Raw genomic sequence first — 21127 nt, 5'->3', positions numbered from 1 at the left:
GTATTTACTCTAGTTATAATAATTACTCTATATATAGGAAAAATGCAACATTGTTTATGTCATTAACAACTTTCTTGATAAAATTGAATAAAAAAAAATGTTTTCATGTTGACGTTGTTTCAAAATTAACAATATATTTTATTATTCTCTTACAAATTATTCGTTACATTCAATAATATAACGATGGAGTAAGTTACAAATTATAATAATTAACCTGATATCACATCGTTAGCTAAAATAATGATTAAGAAAATAAGTATAAATCCTTTTACATAGGATGCTTACATAAGTTATTTTTAATTAATGAAATTTTTTTTTAAGTAACTACGAATCTACGATGTATAGTATCGACTAACTTTATTGATGATCAATTATCATCAAGAAATTTGGCTACGAAAATGTTTTTTTTATCACTCATACTTAAATTTTAACATTATTTGTACGTTGAGTAAAGTTGTAAGAGAATTTTAGTATTTTGATTAATTTTTTCTGATTATGTGTTAAGACATTTAGATGTAATTTCTCTATATGAAAATTTTATTAAAGAAATTACAGGAGGATTCCATGTTTCAAAACATGTATGTAAATTAATTATACAATATTTATAAATAGCTCAGTCCAAATCAAACCTAATAAAATTAAAGCCAGCCCGACAACATTTATCCTTATCAACTTAAAATTAAACCAACACTTTTGCTGAATTAATAACATATATTAATTGGTGATGACTTTGATGAAAACACCATGTGCCAACAATATGACCGATGATAAAGTTTGTTGTAACCTTAGTTTGGGAATTAAGATGATGTAGATGGATTGCTTAGTTAGTCCATTGCCAATAAAAAGTAAGGTACCTCGTGATGCTCCACTTTTTCCATGTGGTTATGCATCCCTTTTCAAACTTCCACTTCAACTCTTGTACTCCCTTCATCCCCTTTACTTTAGGAATATGCATGCACCAATAATCAAATTATTTTTATCTTTCCCTATGAAGGTGGAGTACCATAGCATCTTTTAAGCGATTGATGGTTGAACCAATATACTTTTGTAAAGATATTTTATACTTAAAACTTATTGAATATCATGGTCATCGCCATATGGTGAATTAATATATCATGCAATTCTTATTCATTAATTTTTTTTAAAAAAAATATCGTCAAGATTATAGCCAAATTAAAATGAATCATAAATGCAATAATTAAAATTTGGAGAATTTACACTTTTTTCTCTCTACATTAAAAATAGCCACCATTGGAAATACAGTGAGGAAGTATATGTGAAAAAGTGATCATCTTAATGCATGTTATCGGGGAAGAAATTCTTATGACCTCGTAAAACAATTTTTGTAGTATGTTCTATTGAAGAATCTCATGATTTTCATAATTCTATATGAGCGTTAAAGTAGTTTATTAGCTCATGAGAAACAAATGAATGACCATATATAATTCACCTGATGATAAGTAATAGTGTAAAAGGTTGCATATGAGATATGAGACAAGTGTTGAAGATAGTCATAGAAGTGAATTTTGAGATGGAGTTACAGAGGAAAAAGGTAGAGGCAGAAGAGACACATATCTAATATAAAAGGTTTTGGACATTTCTAATACGAAAGTCCAAAGATATTGCAAGATAGCAAAGCAAACCATGTTGAGGCTAGTAAGGAATTAGCAATGTTACACATGACACAACTTTCATTTGATGGAGAATCAAACGCACAAGACATGTGGTTCGTTGATTCAATTTATAGCAACCATATTACATGTGGAAAGAATTGATTCTCTTTTATTAAGGATGACTTAAGGCTATACTATTGTACTTATAAATAATGAATTTGTGAATTTAGTTAATGATGTATTTTATGTGCTTAAGTTGAAAAAATAATTTACTAAGCAACTTCAAGAACTTCAAGATAGAGGATTAAAAGTTAAAATCAAGTAAAAAAAATATAATTCAATTATTAAAAAAAAAGTTTGTTTCTTAATCTTATATGATCACTAATCACAATTTTTGTTATTTATTATGATAAAAGAAAATTCAATTTAGAGACCAAAAATTCAGTCGTTAATTTTAAACATTAGTCACTAAATCATTTAATAACTAAATTGCAAACTAACTTTAATAAACAATTAAACCTTTAGTTGATAATTGCAGTGATTAATTTAAAAACTGATTTGACAATTGATCAAACAATTCATTTTATATAATTAAACTAAAAATTTTCTTTATAACACTTGTTATAACGATCTATTAAAGAAGATTGATTTAGCAACCTCTTATAAGAATGTAACTATTGATTTTATGGAAATTGATCCGATGACCACTTTTTTAAAGTCACTCTCACAATATGACAAATTATGGACAAAAAAAAATAGTCACTAAACCAATCTTTAATATTGCAATTTAATACTAAAATAACCATGCAAATAGTTTGACTTAGCCAAGTAATAGTCAACTCGAATAATACACATGATTAATTATCTTTTTGGATATATTTTTTAAAAACACTTTTAAGAAAAAAAAATTAAAATGAGTTTTTTTATTAAAAAAAATTACACTAATTTTTTCTATAAGTTAAAACTAACCAATTTTAAAGTTAAAAAAATAAAATTTTAGAGAAGGTAATTTATTTTAGTTTATGGAAAAAAAATTATTTTTCTTTCCTATCTTTCTCTTTTATAAATATGAAAAACTTATTCAAATAGACTCTAAAAAATGTCACTCATGTTGTCCATTTCACAAAATAATTATTTATTAATTTATTTTCATATCTATAAAATAAATTATACTTATATCGTATAATTGAAATATTTATTATTTTACTTTTTACATGTCTTATTTATTTTGAAAAAAAAAATTAAAAAAAATAATTATGACAGAATAAATGACTATATATTGTATGGAAATAGTGCAATGGAATTTTATTTTTCTAAACTTTTCAAAAAAAATGAAAAAAAAATGAAAAATAATATAAATTTTTAAAAATCATTTTAAAAATTATGATCTCAATTTACCATATTCATAAAATTGTTATATATAAGATTTCTTTTCTCCTAATGTTATAAGTGATTTTTACGAGACAAAATTTTAATTTTATTTGAAGAACTAGGCCAAAATAACATTTGATAATTTCGATTACAGTAATTAATCTAAAGAGTACGGAAATAAGTGTAATCAATTAATACCATATTCTCCTAATTTTCAATATTTCGTCATATACCTCACGTTGAGACATATTTAAATGTAATATTTGTTACATAAGTAAAAAAAGTCAATTACTACATAGTAATATATGAAGTATTTTTAATGGGGAAATAAATAAATAAATAAAATGTAAATTCAACTTGACTATATATATATTAATTATGTGTGTGTTATGTTTATTAGTAACTTTTTTATTGGATGAATTATTTTATTTCAACGCAAAATCTGTGCATAATAAAAATATTGGCTCCCATTTCATAGATGATAATTATGTGTTTGCAATCCTTTCCCAACCACCATTATTCGTAAACTGGACTCTAGACATTGTCATGTGAACAATAAGTGTTACAAGTCGCACTTGGTATTAATTGCTACTTCAATTTAGGATTGCTAATATAATCAAACCAGCTCAAAAGATCTAATTGAGAAAATATATTGTAAGTTTGATTATTGTCGCGTCTTTGTAATATATTTTTTTTAATAAAAAAATCAATTCAAAATTATTTATAATAAAATATCAACTCAAAAATATTTTAAGACTTAATTAATTAGTTTATTAAACTTATTTATCAATAAAATCTGTTGGACTTCAATTTTTGTACATATTAAATTTTATTAATTCAATTATTTAACTTAAAGTTTTTTTTTAAATAAATTTAAATTTAATTTTTTCTTATATAGCTTTTAAATCGTTTAATATTTTATTAAATAAATTAAACGTAACAAACTATATACTTTTAAATATATAAGTAAATATAACTATAAGATTACATAACTATCAATGTTTAATTGGTTTAATTAAAATTTAATTACATGATTTTTAAATAATTTTAAATCTTCCATAGTTAATTATGCAAAAAATTATTGAAGGGAGTAATTTTATCAATGAAGCTATTTCTAAAGTATTTGTCAAAAAATATATATATAATTATTCCTAAAATAACTTGAATCTTTTCACTCACACATATATTATGAATAAAATACTCTGATGCTTAAATTAAAAAGAGTATAAATTAAGAATGAAATTAGATAGAATGATATTTAATATTTTATTTATAAGTAATTAAATTTTATCTTTTAAAAATAATGTTATTTGATATTTCGGAGATATATTTTAGTGATTGCGTGAAGATATTATTTTTGATAAATAAAAATATATCATTAAATGAAACACGTATTAAGGAAAGGATTTAAATTTAATTAAGAGAAAAAAGTTATGCCCTAGTTTATAAAAATAAATTATCAAAAGTTGAAGTTAAATCGACCCTAAGTTTAAGTATACTCCCTTCCAAAAGACTAATAATAATACACGTGCATAATAAATTTTTTTTTTATCTATCTCTGTTTAATATTATTTCCGTTTTTATTTATAAAATTTAACTTAAAATAATTATTTATTCTGTTTATATAATATCTAATTTATATTGTCTTATATATTAATTATTTTTAAACTAAAATATTCTTAATTAAAATATGTTCTCTTAATTTAATAAAATATATTAATTATAAACTCTTTAAAGAACATATACTAATTAATTAGGAGAAAAATAAATATTAATTATAAAAAATAAATAGTATAAGTCATACATTTTAATTGGTTAAAAGATATATAAGCTTTAATTAGAAGAAAAAAAAGTAATATAAGGATAATTTTAGAAGGAAAAATATTTATATATATATTTAAGACAAAAATTTATTATTAGTAACTAAATTAACTATTTTTTTAATTTGTGAAATAAGTAATTGAGTATTAGCTTCTTTTTTTTTTTCCTTCGTGAAATCAATTTAGACATCATTGAAATAAAGATTGAGGAGGACAATTATTACCTTCATAGATACAGCGTGCAGATGGATCCCGAATTAAAACTAGAAGCTAATTATACTATGGGCAAAGTTATAATAGCTATATAAATTTCTGGTTTTGGATGACTCAAACTTCTCAAGGAAAACAACATTTTCCCCTCTCATGTTTAATTTATATGGCTAAAAATAAAGTTAGATAGAAAAAAATGATTATAGTAGCATTTATAATTGGCAGGACAATACCATTCATGGACATATAATATATGCTTTTTTGATGAAGAGTTTTCAGGTACGCAGAACTTGGCTTACCCTACACATTTGCTTGGTCCAAAAACTATACCATATAGGTGACATTTTAATTAGGTGAATGCAACTACTAATGGTCTAAAACGAGCAATATGCAGCTCTATTATTCTATTATGATCACTATTTGTTAGCCAAATTTACCATTACATACGTAAGACGAATATTCAGACAGCAGTTTTAGTTCTGCGACAAAATTTCAAGTCCAGAAATAAACTTCACCACTAATGGAAAAAGCATCGTTCTGGCGTTTGAGCATAGTGTCTCTCAAGCATTAATGTCTATATGCAGAATTTTGGAAAACTAAGGGCTTCAATTACATTCTACCTTCATACATATATACGGGGACCTTATGATTTTAATCACCTCTATCTTTAATGAAAATAATGTTACTCAAGTCAGGCAAAAGCAAAATTATTATGGTAAATATTTTTATTTTAAGTATTTCATACATCTATGTATTATTATACTCGAGACTCAAATTAAATATTATTAATTCAACTAAAATAACTTCGAGTAATTATGTAACGTTTGAAACAGTTCATAAAATTTAATTTGACTTATAAAAATAATTTTTAATTTTTTTAATTTATTTTAATGAACTTTATTTTTACATTCATGCATGACAAATTTTCATGTAACTCAATTTTACAAGCTTGTAAAATAAATATTATTTTTTATTCATATATAAAATTGATTATCGATAATCAATGTGAGATTTATGAGACAATTAACCTAGTGTTTTATAAGATCACAATTTCTGCCGATAATTTATCAACAAACAAATATTGCTTAATACGATTGTTGATTTTTTGGTTTCTTGTCACATATATTAATGCTCCATATGATGAATGAATGAATGAATAAAAACATGAATAGCATCGTGTATATGCTTAGAATTTGCCTTGATCATCAATACGATCATTTCAATTATAATATTTTCAATTAAAATTAAATTTTCTTTGGTATAATTTTTTTATTAGATCCATTCCTTTCGGAGAAAAAAAATTCCTCTAATTATAACTCAATATCCAAAACAAAGATTGAAGTCTCATGATACATACACCCTTTTTTATAAAAAAAAAATAAGTCTTTTATTTTTTTAAAAAATTCTTAAAATATTTTTAATAGAGATGCATATAAAAATTAAGAGTGGGGAGGAAGAAGGTAATAGTGCAAAAATTGAAAAAAGAGAAAAAATAACATTAAAAAAAAAACTATCTATGAAGGGTGAAAAGTAAGAAAGAATAGAGGGAGCTGCATATGAAAATTGAAAATAGAAGGGAAAGAAGTATAAAAAAGAGTGTTTTTTTAAAATAAAAAAAAACAAAGATGTACTTATTAAAAAAAATTATATATATCATGAGCCAAGATTAACTTCGATCTCTGATTAAATAACAACCATTTATATTATCATCTTTGCTCCCTTTAACAATATTACATTACATAAGGTTATTATGAGAATAATCGATTGTAGGACTATGCGGTGAGACATATAATATGGGTCTTACCTTCGTTAATTAAAAGTCATATTGAAATGGAACACGTAAAGTAAATTTAAACCTTATATTTTCATAGATGCATGTGAAAGGATTCTATAAATATGGTCTAACCGGAGGTTGTTACGTAATCTCTCGCATTATTATATATTAAAATCAAGCATAACAATCGCTTGTAAAGACAAAATTATATTTTCTTCCAGACACTAAAATTGTGAAGCTCCATCCTAGATTAAATGTGAGATATAGCATTCATCCTAGTGTTCTATCCTATATGGAACAAAAATAATTATGGTTGAAATGTATTTATTTTAGGTTAGTCATAATGCCAATTTTATTTTAAGTAGAGTGAAGAAAAGACGTAACATTTGAGTTTCTATCAAGTTTAGAAACTAAAGAATAGTATTTTCCCATTGAGATCTCGATAATGGACAATCACACGTTAGCATTTCCATGATGATGCTGCAATCCATCTCAGTGAAGGGATGAATTCTTTCAGCAATAGACCTATTTCTTTTTCCTGGTTTTACTAATATAAAATTTGCATAGCATCGTAGGGAGGAAAATTTTCATGTCTTTGTACTAGTTTCAGAAAACAAACAATGACACCTAGAATTAAAAGAGAAAAATCCCATTCATCTGTTTCAACTATTTCTTCACGAATAATCTTCTTTAATTCTAATAGCATTGCATCAATAGCTTTTTATTTGATCAAATAAAATATGCATATAGCTAAGTAAAATCTAACTCATACGGTACCAAAGCATATAACGTGGTCCTATCAGTAATGTGGCAGCAAAACTTTGCGGCGGAAACAAGAGTTTTCCAAAAGGACTCCCTCAAGATTTTATCCTAATCTCTCATATTCATTATTTTGAAAAATGCTAATGCATGGCCCAAACATATTCCTAGAGTTTGTAACTGTCTAGCTTTGCATGATATCTGTGACACACAATATTGGAGCAGGACCACACTAGTGCTAAATGTATCAACTTAAAAGCGTAACCCACCATATTGCAGTGGGAGAGTGACCAGTCCTGTTATTTTCTAGGTTAGCATATGCAACATAATGAATATAATATAAATTTAATAGTTATTTTTATAAAAGTTAATAATAATTTATCATAATTAGTAATTTGTGCTCGGATGAAAGTGCATATTTTCTCTAATAACAATTCATTTTCTATAAAGTTTCTATGATTCCCATTTTTATGATGTATGATGTGTTAGGTTAAACATGTGACTACCCTTTCAAAGAATAATAATGTGGACTATTTATGCCACTGTGCCTTGCAAGTGCACTAAGGTAAAAATGTGTGTGACATTCATGTAATAAATACTTGACTAAGAAAACAAAAGTTTAAGGCTCTTTTGCATGTTGATTGGCTAAGTGAATAAATGTGATATGAGGTCCATTTAGAGGCCAGGTCCCAAGTATGGAGAAAAAGGTGAGAAGGCATGAAGGGCAAATTGGTGATAAGTGGGATATGTATGGGAATGGTTGAACAAGAGCTTTAGATCCTGCAGGCTTTCAATGAATGATCTCTTTTCACTTTTCTTTTTTCTTTTGGTACAAAATCCACTTCCTCACTTGTACATTTTTTTTCTTTCCCTCTCTGACAAACTCCACATGCTCATGGGGAGGGGTTGAAGCCACAGTCCCACCCACGTTGTTTTGTCCACATGGAAGTGCTAGGAAATGACCAAAGAGCAGAACTCAGTTACCTGACCCACACATTCACACACCTATCCCACCTCCCCTTCCCCTTTCTTTATTAAGGAGTTATATTTTAGTTATTATAAAAGTTAAATCTATATGTCCATAATCTCAACACATGTAACAAAAAAAAATCATTTTACAAAAAAATATAATAAAACTAAGCTATATATCATATAAAAATTAATCAAAATTACAACCTAGTAATAATGGAGTATTTTCCTTCAACTTTTTAACAACTCTCTCACTGAGACACTCAGATTTTGACACCCCAAATTCCACCCATTTTCCCTCTCTCTTACGTAATGTAATTAAAAGATTGTCTCTACTTCTTATACCATATTCTAAGCAACCTGTTTTTCAACATTTGCCTCTCATATATAATAATTACAACACCTCAATTCCTCTCTCACACAACACAACACACTCTGGCCTCTGCAGCAGTTGAGAAACAAAAAACAAAAGCGATTCCTTTTATTCTGTGGGCAAACCCAGAAGAATTTAACAAAACATCTCTCTCCTTGGGTGGCTCAGTTTTCTCTCTTCAATTTGTGCATTGTTGGTCAATAGAAGGTGGATGCTAGTGGTAGCAGTAGCACTTTGTGATTGCTTTGTTTCCACTTCTCTTTTGTTCCTTCTGCTTCTGCAGTAGATAATATTCTCTCCACTGCATCTCATTCTTCTCTCTTTGATCCTGTCCAAGGACATTCTCTTTTTTGTACACATGCACACACATGTAACACACAAAAACCACCCCACATGAAATTTGCATGACCAAGCCTACGCATTCCAGGCATATAACATGCAAATTCTTGTCACTATCTTGTTTTGAAACTTCTGATTCTTGCGGCCAGGTCCTGTTCAGAATCACCTTTACAACTCAAAATCTTTTGCTTCCGTTGAGCCCTGGAAACATAAGATCTCTCCTTCTTTATTCATTAGAGACATGGTTGTTGTTGTTGCTGCTTAACAATTCAGAGCCTTGTGTTGGAGTCTGCAAAGTTGAAGAAAAGAAATGTCTGGAAAGGCTTTGAAATCCTTGAAGGATGAAAACCCAGATTTACAGAAGCAAATTGGATGCATCACTGGATTTTTTCAGCTCTTTGACCGCCACCGTTTCATCACAGGCCAAGGCACTAGTAGCTACATTCAACACAATACTTCAGGTATTCTGTGATATACTTGTTTCTGTTCTTCATTCTGAAAGTGATATAACGGTGCTAACTGCTAAGTACTACTTTTAAGTTTTGTTGTATTTTTAATATTTTGGGGAGGGGGGGGGAATTTGACAAAGCATGAATAATTGAGAAAATTTGATTGACATGCTTATTAAAATTAAGGCAAATGCTAAAGTTATGGTTAAGTAAACAAATTAATTCTTTTTAATAACATAGAAAGTATTTTTATAATATAAAAGCACAAAATTTTTTTTTTTAAGAAAACAATTGAAAGTATTGAATGCAAAATATTAAATGTTTTTTAATCATACCATAAAATTAAAAGAGTTAGGTGTACGTGCAAAATTTCTCTGATATCTCTCACACATTGAGACAGAACTTTTGTTGGGTTGCTGATTCAATTGCTGCTCTTCATGTCCGGAGTATGTGTGGAAAGTTTTGTATGGATTACTAATATTTTTTTATATCTGAATTCGCTTTCTTCTACAGTAATGTATACTGATACAATTAACCTATTTCAATATATGTCAGTAACTTGTCCTCGGACAGAGTTCTGTGTTCTTTTCATTTAAATCCTTCGTTTTTATTTTGGTTTTCTGAGGGGAGGGAGGGAGGGGTAGTTAAAGTTCTTTCACTGCATGTAGTTATAAGACAAAGAATAGAACCTTAAAAAAAGAAAGCATAGCCTTTTATTCAGTGGCTTCGATTTAAATTATGGCAGTTTATACATTCTGGTTTCCGAATCTTTAACTAGGATTTGTTTGGTTGCCGCAGATGTAAGAAAATCACATTTTAATGAAATTTCTTACACTTCATCTTCTATTGAATATATAAATTTAGTGGACAACTTTAGGTTTGATAATCAAGTAATTGTAATTAAATTTTGGGGCTGGAGTTTTTTTTTTTTTTTTTGGTATGTTTTTCAAAATAACATATTCTATATTCACATATTTTCCAATTTGGTTGATAAAAGTTCTGTAGGGTATTTCCTCTATTGTTAGCTGACCTCTTATTAATTAGCTAGTTAGTTATTTATTTTATCTTTTATGTTATCTTTTATATTCTGTTATCTTTTATGTTAATTTGATCCTATCTTAACGAACGCACAAGATAACAGAATATAAAATTACATAAAAGATAAAACAAATAACTAACTAGCTAATTAATCAAAAGCTCAGCTAACGATTAGCTTCTGTAATCTATGTAACCGGTTTCGAAATATATATATGAAGCTGATTTTTCCTATTTTGAATTCAAAAGAAAAGATGCCAGATGCTTTTTTTATTATTATTGATTTGGTTTGGATGAGGACATGTATGTCTCGAACCAGAGACCCATATTGCAATAAACAAACCATTGCGCCAGGCTCCAAACAGACTCAAAAGATGCCAGATGCTCAATATATGAATTTGGAAATTTATATAAAAGGACACTAATAGATGTTCAGATAATGTTCTCCTTCAGATATATTTGAAAGAAAAATAATTTTTTTAGAGTGATACATTGTGATCATGAAGAGTCAGAGATACAAATATATACATATCTTTTAAGTAAATTGTAGAATATGTAGAATTATTTCATTTTCCTCTTTTAATGCAACAAGGGTGCTTGAAGTTGCTGAAAATTCTCCCAAGTATCATTCCATGTTTTGGATTTTCCATGCATGTTTAAAGATTTTTGTGTCTCAACGTCCTTGTTTCTCTCACCACATCTTCCAGGTTTATGCTGGACTCAAATCCTTGAAAGTTACTGAATATCATTGATTTAAGAAGTAAACATGTAAACAGACATTTGAAAAAAGATTGAAGAAAAATGAACTGAGTTGAAGTTAAACCTTTCAGAAAATATTCCATATTACTTCTGACTAAAATTTCCTTTCCTTCTCAGTTGGAAGCGGTAATGAAATCAAAGAGCTCAATGGTACAATTCTGAAAGCTAAGGTAACGTAGCAGTAGCTTAACTCTTTGGAAACTTTTTAGCAAAATCAGTAAAAAATTAGTACGAATGCAGGCAAAGAATCTGAAGAATGCCAGAGAAAAGCAACAATTCTCCACAGAATCATCCATAACTTCTTTGTCTTCATCATCTTGTTCATCTAGCATGTCTTCCCTCGAGTTTAACAGAACAATTCAGACACAATCCCCATCAAGAAATCATATCAAAATTCATGAAAACACAAATCCAAAAGTAGCAAAGAAGCAACTTGATACGCCATGCCAGCAATCACCAGATTTCCATCATATTGTCAAAGACTCGATGCATAAGGAAGCTCAAGGATTGTCTCTGAAAACTGTGGTTAAAGAGGAAAAGAAGGCTCACACTAATGTCTTGAAACATATAGACTCCCCTAGGCCTTTGAGGTCACACAGATCCTTCAATGAAGGGCATACAGTTTCCAGTGAACTATCACACCCTCTTGCCAAGTCCAAGAAAACACCTTGGGACTCGCCGCGACTCTCTTATGACGACACATTCAAATCTGCCACAAAGCATAAGGAACTTCCAAGGCTTTCCTTGGACAGCAGAGAAGGGTCCAATAAAGGTTTCAATGAAGGAAACAAGTTGAAGGGTTCACATAAAGGGTATGGGAGAAACTCTAGCACAATGATCAACCAGCCTCATGAACCAGAAACTTCCAAAAGATCTTCCAGTCTTGTAGCTAAGTTGATGGGACTTGAAGCCCTCCCAGAGTGCACACAAACTTGTGGGGGTCCAATGGGAACACCTAATTGCCCTATCAAAAAGAATGAGCTCTTGGGAAGATCTAGCACAAGTGATGAAGACAAGCAACACCAAAGATTCACCTTGCCTCAGTCTAGAAAGGCTGATTCAATCACAAATGTGACACCATATTCGCGATTTTCACTAGAATCATCTCTGTGGAGGCAACCTGATGCAAGCCAAAGCTCTCAATTACAAGCTTCCAAGGGAAGTGAATCTGTCACAAAAGCCTCAAAGCCCTCTCTCACTGTATATGGGGAAATTGAGAAAAGAGTGGCGGAACTCGAGTTCAAGAAGTCTGGAAAGGATCTCAGAGCCCTTAAACAGATTCTTGAAGCAATGCAAAGACATAAAGATTCATTAGATATTGCTGGAGATCAGGCTTCAAATTCCCCATCTGACAATAGCAATAGTACCAGTCTCAATGAAAGCTCAAAACTACAAAGCCCAAGAGGACCACAAAAAGACATGGTATCTGTCACAATTGACTTGTCAAATTCAACCCGCGGTAGTAAATTACCAATTGTCATCATGAAACCAGCAAAAGTTACTAGAAAACACAATAATCCTTCTTCTACAGAATTGCCAATTCATGGTAAATCTGGTCTCAGCAGGTGTTCTTCTAATCATCCCACAAATGGAAGATTGATTCAGAAGCAAACTGCTAAAGTTAACAGTTCAACAACAAAAAGCATCAAGGATCATTTTGGTCAACAAGTTCTTTCATCAGATAAAAATAATAACATAAGAACTTCAAAGTCGATGCAATCCTTGAAAGTTCCTCAAGACAGAAGTGAAGAAAGTACCACCAACTCCGGTTATATAACAGTGACTGGGAGCCCCAGATTACAAAAGAAGTATGGTTTGGATAGGCGTTCGCAACCAATTAGTCCATCATCAGATTCCAGGATTAACAGAAGAGAGCACAATAGGCAACCTATGGAATTGTCTTCTCCAAGTACAACACCGAGACATAATAAGTTCTCGACTTCGCAGCAAAGAAATGAACGCATCAGTGAGATCAGCTGTCACTGGAGGGATTTTAAGCATCATCTTAATGTCATTTCGGATTTTGACGACAAAAGCTCAGCCAGTCATAGTGAGGCTGAATTCATTCGCATTGATCAATCCGGAAAGATCATTAACACCTCCATCCAGGTGAGTGACATTTATCATATTGTAAGCATTTCTTTCCTCCTAGTTCCTTGCATAGTAAGATTTTTCATCTATATCAATTGGTTAACATTCTTTTGTTGGTCAGAATGCATTTGAAGATCTGAGGAAGGAACTATCCAAGGCTGAGGCAACAGTCACTGCAGAACAACCAAGTCCTGTGTCTGTTCTTGATGCAGCATTCTATAGGGAAGATCCACCATCTCCAGTGAAAAAGAAATCAGACAACTCAAAAAAATTGTGTAAGCAACAAAGATTGAATCATGGATAATCTAAAATAATTTATGACATTCAAATATTTTGTAAGGGTGTTTTACACACAACTCCACAATGAGATATTGTCCGTTTTGGATCTAAGTCCTTAGAGTTTTATTTTTTGTCATCACCCAAAAGATCTCTCAATCATTGAAATATGTGTGTGTATTATAAGTTATTATTTCTTCTCTTATTTTATCTATATGGGACTTGTTTATATCCCAACATAACTTGCGGGATACACATTTTAGTGGCATTATAAAAATAACACAGGAAAGGATTTTGATTTTCTTCAAATTTTCTGCTACAGGTGAAGCTTTAAGCACTGATGATGATAGTGAACAGAACTCGGTGGAAATTCAAGAAATTGACTGGTTTGATGAGAAATTCATCAATTTCAATAACATTAAGGATCCTGACCACAAGTACATATCAGAAATACTGTTAGCATCAGGTCTTCTCAGTGGCCACAGCCCTAGCCAGATATTTCATTCACCGGGTCACTTGATTAATCCAAACTTGTTCTTTGAACTTGAACAAATGAAGAAAAAGATGAGGCATTTTGATGATGAAGTCAGTGCCACGAAGATTCCCAGAATGCAAAGAAAACTCATATTTGATGTTGTAAATGACATTTTAGTTCAAAAACAGATATTGCACAGTTCTTCTGCATCAACACTAAAAGGGAAGCAGCTTCTGGATGAGCTATGCACAGAAATAGATCAGTTGCAAGCTCAAAATGGGAATGTGAGCATAGTGCATGAGGATGAGGATTTGAAGCATCACCATGCAATTTGGACTAACTGCTGCAGTGAGGTACCAAATATTGTGTTGGATATTGAACGTTTGATCTTTAAAGATTTGGTAAATGAGGTTGTGAGAGGTGATGTTGCAAAGCATCGTACACATTGCAGGCAACTGGTGTTTCCCAAGTAGTAATTTTGGCTATTATGCAGTTTGAGGGAAAAAAAATATATCTAGCTCTAGTCTTTCATTTATTTATTTTTGTTGCCCAGAGTATTCTTCGGCCGAGAGAGACTAATTGAGTTACACATGAATCATTTATAGTCTTTCATATATTACCTTTCTAATCTAGCTACACATGATATAGTTTGGTGGGGGCAATTAGCTACATATTAGGCCGTTTTCACTTGTTTTGTATAAATTGTTGTCTTTCTTCATGTATTTATAGTCGGTCTTCGTAAATACATGAAGAAATACAGATAAACGTATATCATTATCGACTTTCACAGGCTGTTGAAAATATTACGACGAGTTTTTCATATTACACGAACATAACACAATTTCTATGGTGTGGGGTTCAATGTCCGACTTCCTGTGTATTCGGTTTAGTTTATGGACGGAACACTTTCTTTTTCAATTTCGAATTGAATCCAACCTAACCATATTATTTATTATTTTTAAAAAAACCCTAACCATACTTGAGCATCCAATTATTTTAAACTTTGGACATGTCTATATGATTCTTTTTATACAAATTTTAATTTTATTTGATGAATAAAAATATATTTTAGATAATTATATTAATCAACTTTTAACTCTTATAAATTTATTTAAATATTAATTATATTTTCTTCTAATCAATTGGTTTTTTTTATCAATGCTTCTTGTATACTCATGAATAAAAAATGCTTCTCGTATTAGTTGCTTAAATTATTATTTATTAACTATATCAATAGTTTTTTTTCTTTACTGAATTTCAAAAGATCTATTATAACCTTTTATTTTATTTTATATTAACTTAATTATTTATATGGGGACTAACAAAAAAACACACTTCGTCCCTGCATTAAAAAACAAAAGAGAAAATAATAATTACTTTTATAAACTGTCGTTTATGAGCGGTTTCAAGGTTAAATAAAATAAAATTAGAAAATTGTAGAATATATATTTTAGACTAAGAGAACTATAAAATATAAATTAGAGTAAAATGTCTATGCAAAAATAAAAACCAAATATGGTTACTAAAGAAGATATGGATTTTATATAATGTTATAAATGTAATAGTAATACTAAAACTTCCTTAAATGAATTTCTCAAATTATCTCACTTTTTATTTTAATCAAAAATTTCATCCCACTTTTCAGAACATTGTTTTCCCTCAGCTCTGTTTATTTTTAATTTGTTATGCCTTCTCTCTTATGGTTTTTTTGTTTTCTTTTTTTAATAGCTCTCTCATGTTTTGTTTCTATTCTTCCATCTTAAAATGGTCTCATTTTTTCAATAAACAACCATAGCGTCTAGATGCAACGGTTCTTTTTATTTTATTCTTTTATTTCACTTGATTTGCATTGTGAGCATTTAATACAATCATCATTACTATGCTTGTTTATTAAACTGACAAAGGAGGGGGAAAAAAACTTCGTAAAAAGTGGTCATGAGCTTTTCTAAAAGTATAATAATAAATTTGGTAAGATGAATCTTGTTGGTCCAAGTCATGTGGGTCATCTGAACCAAAATTTCAAAGTAACCCAATCCAAAAACGACCGCACAAGTTTGGGTTTTGATTCTTTTGAACAGTATAGTACTTGCTTATCTCTAGCAATTTAAAATAAAACACATACCTACAACCATTTTCATATCGTCGCAATTAGAACTAATAATTAATTGAACCAACTCAAATATTTCAAACTCAACTCGATAATTAGCTTAATGAAATAGATTTATGGACTACATAAATTAAATTTGAACTAACTATAATTTGATCAGTTTAATTCATGAACTTCATACACAGACACGGGTGCCTATTCTCAGTGTAGAAAATATTATATTAAATATAAAAAGTGAGTTACACAAATTATTGAGTTAAAGCCAATTTTGAAGATTGTAACCCTCAATCAATTTACTCTTTAGCTTTACACAATATTTACGCCCCGATTTTACCAGAAGTCCTTTCAATGAAATCTTTTTACATTTTTGTTTTCCACTATCATTTTCGACACACAAAAAAATAGGGAAATCTACACCAAAAAAATGGAGAAATCGGTTTTTTTTTTTTTAATTCAAGAACTTGAGCTCCGAACTTTTGAACTGAAGCAAACAGCTTGTAAACATGAGTCACGTCAAACTGAACTGAAAAAAATGATAAAATTTGACTCAAATTGAACAGGCTAAAGTCATTTTTCAGCCCTGAATTTGCATTCCATAAGATAATAAGATCATCCTAAAAATTTGAGATTAAAATGTACCACTTCAAAATCAAGAAAGTGTAGTCTGCAGAAATTCTTCAATCACTTGTCAATGACAACACGTATTTATTAATTGTGATTACACAGGATAAATTTGATATCCAGGATTATCCCATTCAAAAGAACATTGTCCTCACTCCAGTATATCACAGGACAACTTTGAGAATAAAACAAGTAGGGAATTAGAGAGAAGATAGTGAAAGAAGATTTAGAAAATATTCCAGAACAATAAGATGAGGTGGGAAAGAGATCCGGGGGAGGAGGGGTTGTTCATGTCTAACCTTAATTCCACAATGTTGAACGAACAGTCCAACAAATCAAGATCCAACATATAGATAATTCACCTAGTTCAAAATGAGTGGGAGGGACAGACGAGGCCTAGTACGAACAAATGTTTCAATTGGATTTGTGTTTAATAGCACATTTCAAAAACAAATTGCTCCAATTTAGAATTCATCATCAAGCTGCATTTACAATTTTATATGTTCTTAGTCAAAAGGATTGGACCTCAACATGCATTTCATGTCAATATGTTATCTAAAAAGAAAATTTTTTAATAAAAAAACTTTGCAATAAAAGTCCATATGACAATCCGTGAACGAATGCAAATGACATGTCTGCACAAAATACGGGAGCACAAACGAAGCTTCCAAACAACTCATGGAAAAAACTTAAAAGCCTTTGCAAGCTCAACACATACCTCAACTGAAAATTATAGAAACCATGACTATTTTGGGGATGGAGGAGGTTCGGTTGCTGAATCCAAGTACAAGTAAATTGTTCTTTCTTGAGTAAACCTTCCAGATGGCAGGTTTACTTAGACTTGGATTCAGCTACCAAGTCATGGTTCCTATCAGAAAATCACCAACAAAGCAATAAGATGAACACACAACCATAACTATAATTAAATACCATGCCTTATCCGGGAGAATTTGATAAAAACATTAGATGAAGTTAGCAACATTAAGCAAAAATATCATTGGGCTCTATCAAAAACCAAATTACAATGGAATCACTTTGATGAACGTCATTTTAATGATTTAAATTGAACTATCTTCAAATTTGATCCATTATTACATTTTTCTCTCACTAAAAAGCCTTTCTTTTGACCTTCCCCTCACATGATCAAAACCAAAACACTTCAAGCAAATTCATGTCATATTCTCCTCAATAGAAACAACTTTAACTTGAATACCTTCATACCTCATCTAATACTTTCTTGCATGCCCAAATATTCATCTCGACATTATCATTTCTTCTACATTTATTTTTGCTCTTCTTGGTACTTTACTGTCCAACATTCAACGCCAACAAGTATTGCTGCTTTTATAGATGTCCAGTAAAACAATTTAAACACAAATCCCAAAATAATAGGCCACTATACTGTAGGGAAAGAATAACTACAGAATTAAAATAAGAAAAATGAAAAATAAATATAAAAAACTATTAAAAATATGTAAAATGAAGATAAAATGGTAGTGTGGAACTCAGTTTCTGTGTACTAGCAGAAATGTGAGCATTCCTAGATAATAAATAATTGATGCTAATAAGGAAGAAATAATGGAAAATACAAATTTATAACTAAACAAATAGTTCTCTCTGTAAATTTTCGGCATGAAGCTCAGAAACTACTTGTTTATACAATAGCATACTACAATGAAAATGTGCAGAGCATCAATATCAGGTAACCTTATGTAACGTCCTCTCAACTGTTAGTGAATCTAATGTGATTTGAAACAGCTGGGGATTGATTAAGCAGTGCTAACTAAATCATATAATATAGTCTTGGTACTACTTGTTTATATGAGTACTACAATGAAAATTTCCAGAGGATCATCTGTCACTATTAACTAACTTAATGAAACCTTCTCTCAATTGTTAGTAAATATAATATGTGAACTGACACAATGGGACTTAATTGAGTATTACCGATATATATATATATATATATATATATATATATAATAGGTTAACCAGAAAGGATATGATTTTCTCTTGGAATTTAGTTATAGATGTAGCATTAACTACAAAGTAAAAGGGTTCAGAATACAAGAGTAACTGCTACGAGTCAGAAATAGAGATTTTTATATGCTAAATTTAGCATTAAGATCATACAGAGTGCCAAAGGACTTCAATAAAGAATCATAAATTGATCTACCAAGCAATTGACATGCACATACCTGAAAGATTGTTAAAGTGAGAACATGCCTGAGCAAAATAGTAACATCCATTCTATAATGCCCATAACCAGACAGTTACCTAGATTTCAATATCCCAGAACTAGCTATCCTGACATTCTCCTGATCAAGTATACAAATTCTAATTAAAGCAATCTAATTTACAACTGAACAAGCTGATCTGGGTTTTCCAAAGATTCCCTTAGAATTTTTTCAGCCCTTCTTTTCCTGTCATCCTTTTCATCTTCCATAGCAAACCATGGCAAAGTCTTTTTATGCTCCTCTTTTTGTGGGATCAAACCAATGGACCTTCCTAATAATTTATTTTTAGTCCCAATCTTAAAACGCACTGTTGGCTTTTCAAATTTTGTCAGATCTTCCTTGGAATCACTTTTCATCGCTTCAATTGCTGGAGCAAATGCCTCCAAAGCTGAAATCGGTTCATTTTCAACAAAATTTCCCAAAACAGGATTATCAATAGCTACATCATTAAACACCTTAGCTGGAGCAGGAACAGAAGCAACTTCCTTGTCCTCAATTTTCAAAGGTGCAGCAAGGAACGGGTTACTTTCAGCTGCTGCTACTCTTTTTGCTTTAGCATCTGCCAGATCAATCAAGGCAGACTTTTCAAACATATTTGAGACCATCTGCTGCTGTAAATTCATCAGAGGCCACTCCCCCTTGCCATTCTCTCTTTCTTGCTCAAATTTGACTGCATGAGGTACGGTCCCTCTTCCATTTACCGCTGGTGACTGTGCATAAGCTTCTGGGTCAGGGAATGCAGGCAACCAAGCAGGTATATGTTCCCCAGGAGGCTCTTCTCCTATTTGCAAAAAACTTGGATGAAGCACCCGTTCTCTAACAACTGGAAACCGGGGAATGGGGTGTGCAAACATAACTGGTTCAGCATCATTAACAAAATGAACAATTTCCCGAATAACACCTGAACTTTCAAGGCAATGATCAACATCTGAAGCACCCGCAAACCCCTGAACCGATCCCATATCTTCCAATCCTTGAATGACATCAAAAGCATTGCATTCAGTTCTACCTGCAAAATTAGCATGATAATGTGCAGACTTCCCAACGTTCAAAATATAGCGAACCACAACATCAGACAACGTCTCGAGAGCAGACTGCTGAAACGCCTGAAAACCCTCGCTTTCGCACAACTGCGCTACCGCAATCTTTGCAATCGCCCGGGCAAATTCATCACCATCACCCACTTTCCTCCTCCTCCCTGTGCCAGGCTGATCAAGCTGTCTTCCAGTCTTCCCACCACCATTGCTCATATTCAGCACTTCATATCACTTGAAAACCAAACACACATTCCCCAAACCACTATTATTCATCATTCCCAAAACCCACCAAGAACCACACCTCAACAACGCCACCCACTTCTGAGAAAAAATTGTAATAATAAAACCGAGTTTCAGAATACACATAAGTTGAGTTCAACGCCAAGATCACAATTTCCGCGTTTCCCACAAACAAACAATATCAACTAAGCAAAAACCCTAACTCGTCCATTAAAAAGGGAGGGGGAACCAGGTATACAGATTCGTTAATGGAAATTAAAAAGTGAGCAACAAAAAAAGAAAAAAGAAAAGCTTACCAGTGATAAGAGGGTGGTGATTGGATCTGAGGGCACGAGGTGAGAGGGTATGGGTTCGCAATTTATGAAATGGGGAAAGAGAGTGAAAGATCGAGAGAGGAAATTGGGAAGTTTAGGGTTTAGGGTAGGTTTAGCTTAAACCCTAACAAACCCTTCGATCGAAAGATACCATTAGAATTTAGAAGCAGAGGGAAGTTGGAACTTTGGAAGAAGGGTTACGGTCACGGACACGATGCGATTTCGAGATTTGAACCCTTCTAATAAATCAACGTTAAT

At 30.8% G+C, this 21127-nt stretch overlaps 2 protein-coding genes across 2 annotated transcripts; one reads left to right on the top strand and one right to left on the bottom strand.

Moving 5' to 3' along the window:
- Positions 1-8905: 8905 nt before the first annotated feature.
- On the top strand, positions 8906-14941 carry LOC109814820 (protein LONGIFOLIA 2). The gene is made up of 6 exons (XM_020379330.3): positions 8906-9096; positions 9378-9689; positions 11589-11641; positions 11712-13580; positions 13684-13837; positions 14161-14941. The coding sequence occupies exons 2-6, from the start codon at positions 9539-9541 to the stop codon at positions 14784-14786; spliced, it is 2853 nt and encodes a 950-aa protein (XP_020234919.1). The 5' UTR covers positions 8906-9096; positions 9378-9538; the 3' UTR covers positions 14787-14941.
- A 4180-nt stretch (positions 14942-19121) lies between these two features.
- On the bottom strand, positions 19122-21127 carry LOC109814819 (transcription initiation factor TFIID subunit 8). Its single transcript, XM_020379329.3, has 2 exons — positions 20852-21127; positions 19122-20636 (listed from the first exon to the last, which is right to left on the bottom strand). Exon 2 carries the CDS (start codon positions 20526-20528, stop codon positions 19398-19400), a length of 1131 nt encoding a protein of 376 aa, XP_020234918.1. The 5' UTR covers positions 20529-20636; positions 20852-21127; the 3' UTR covers positions 19122-19397.

Source organism: Cajanus cajan, chromosome 4 (genome assembly GCF_000230855.2).
Source record: "Cajanus cajan strain Asha chromosome 4, NIPB_CcT2T_4, whole genome shotgun sequence".
Taxonomy (NCBI): Eukaryota; Viridiplantae; Streptophyta; class Magnoliopsida; order Fabales; family Fabaceae; genus Cajanus; species Cajanus cajan.
The sequence above is the reverse complement of the archived record's forward strand: the minus strand, read 5'-3'. Positions and strand labels throughout refer to the sequence as shown.

Excerpts from the sequence above, each read along its gene's own strand:
- LOC109814820 (XM_020379330.3), top strand. The coding sequence starts at position 9,539 with ATGTCTGGAAAGGCTTTGAAATCCTTGAAGGATGAAAACCCAGATTTA. Across the intron at positions 9,690-11,588 it reads CATTCAACACAATACTTCAG|TTGGAAGCGGTAATGAAATC; the intron begins GTATTCTGTGAT and ends TTTCCTTCTCAG. Across the intron at positions 11,642-11,711 it reads GTACAATTCTGAAAGCTAAG|GCAAAGAATCTGAAGAATGC; the intron begins GTAACGTAGCAG and ends GTACGAATGCAG.
- LOC109814819 (XM_020379329.3), bottom strand. The coding sequence starts at position 20,528 with ATGAGCAATGGTGGTGGGAAGACTGGAAGACAGCTTGATCAGCCTGGC.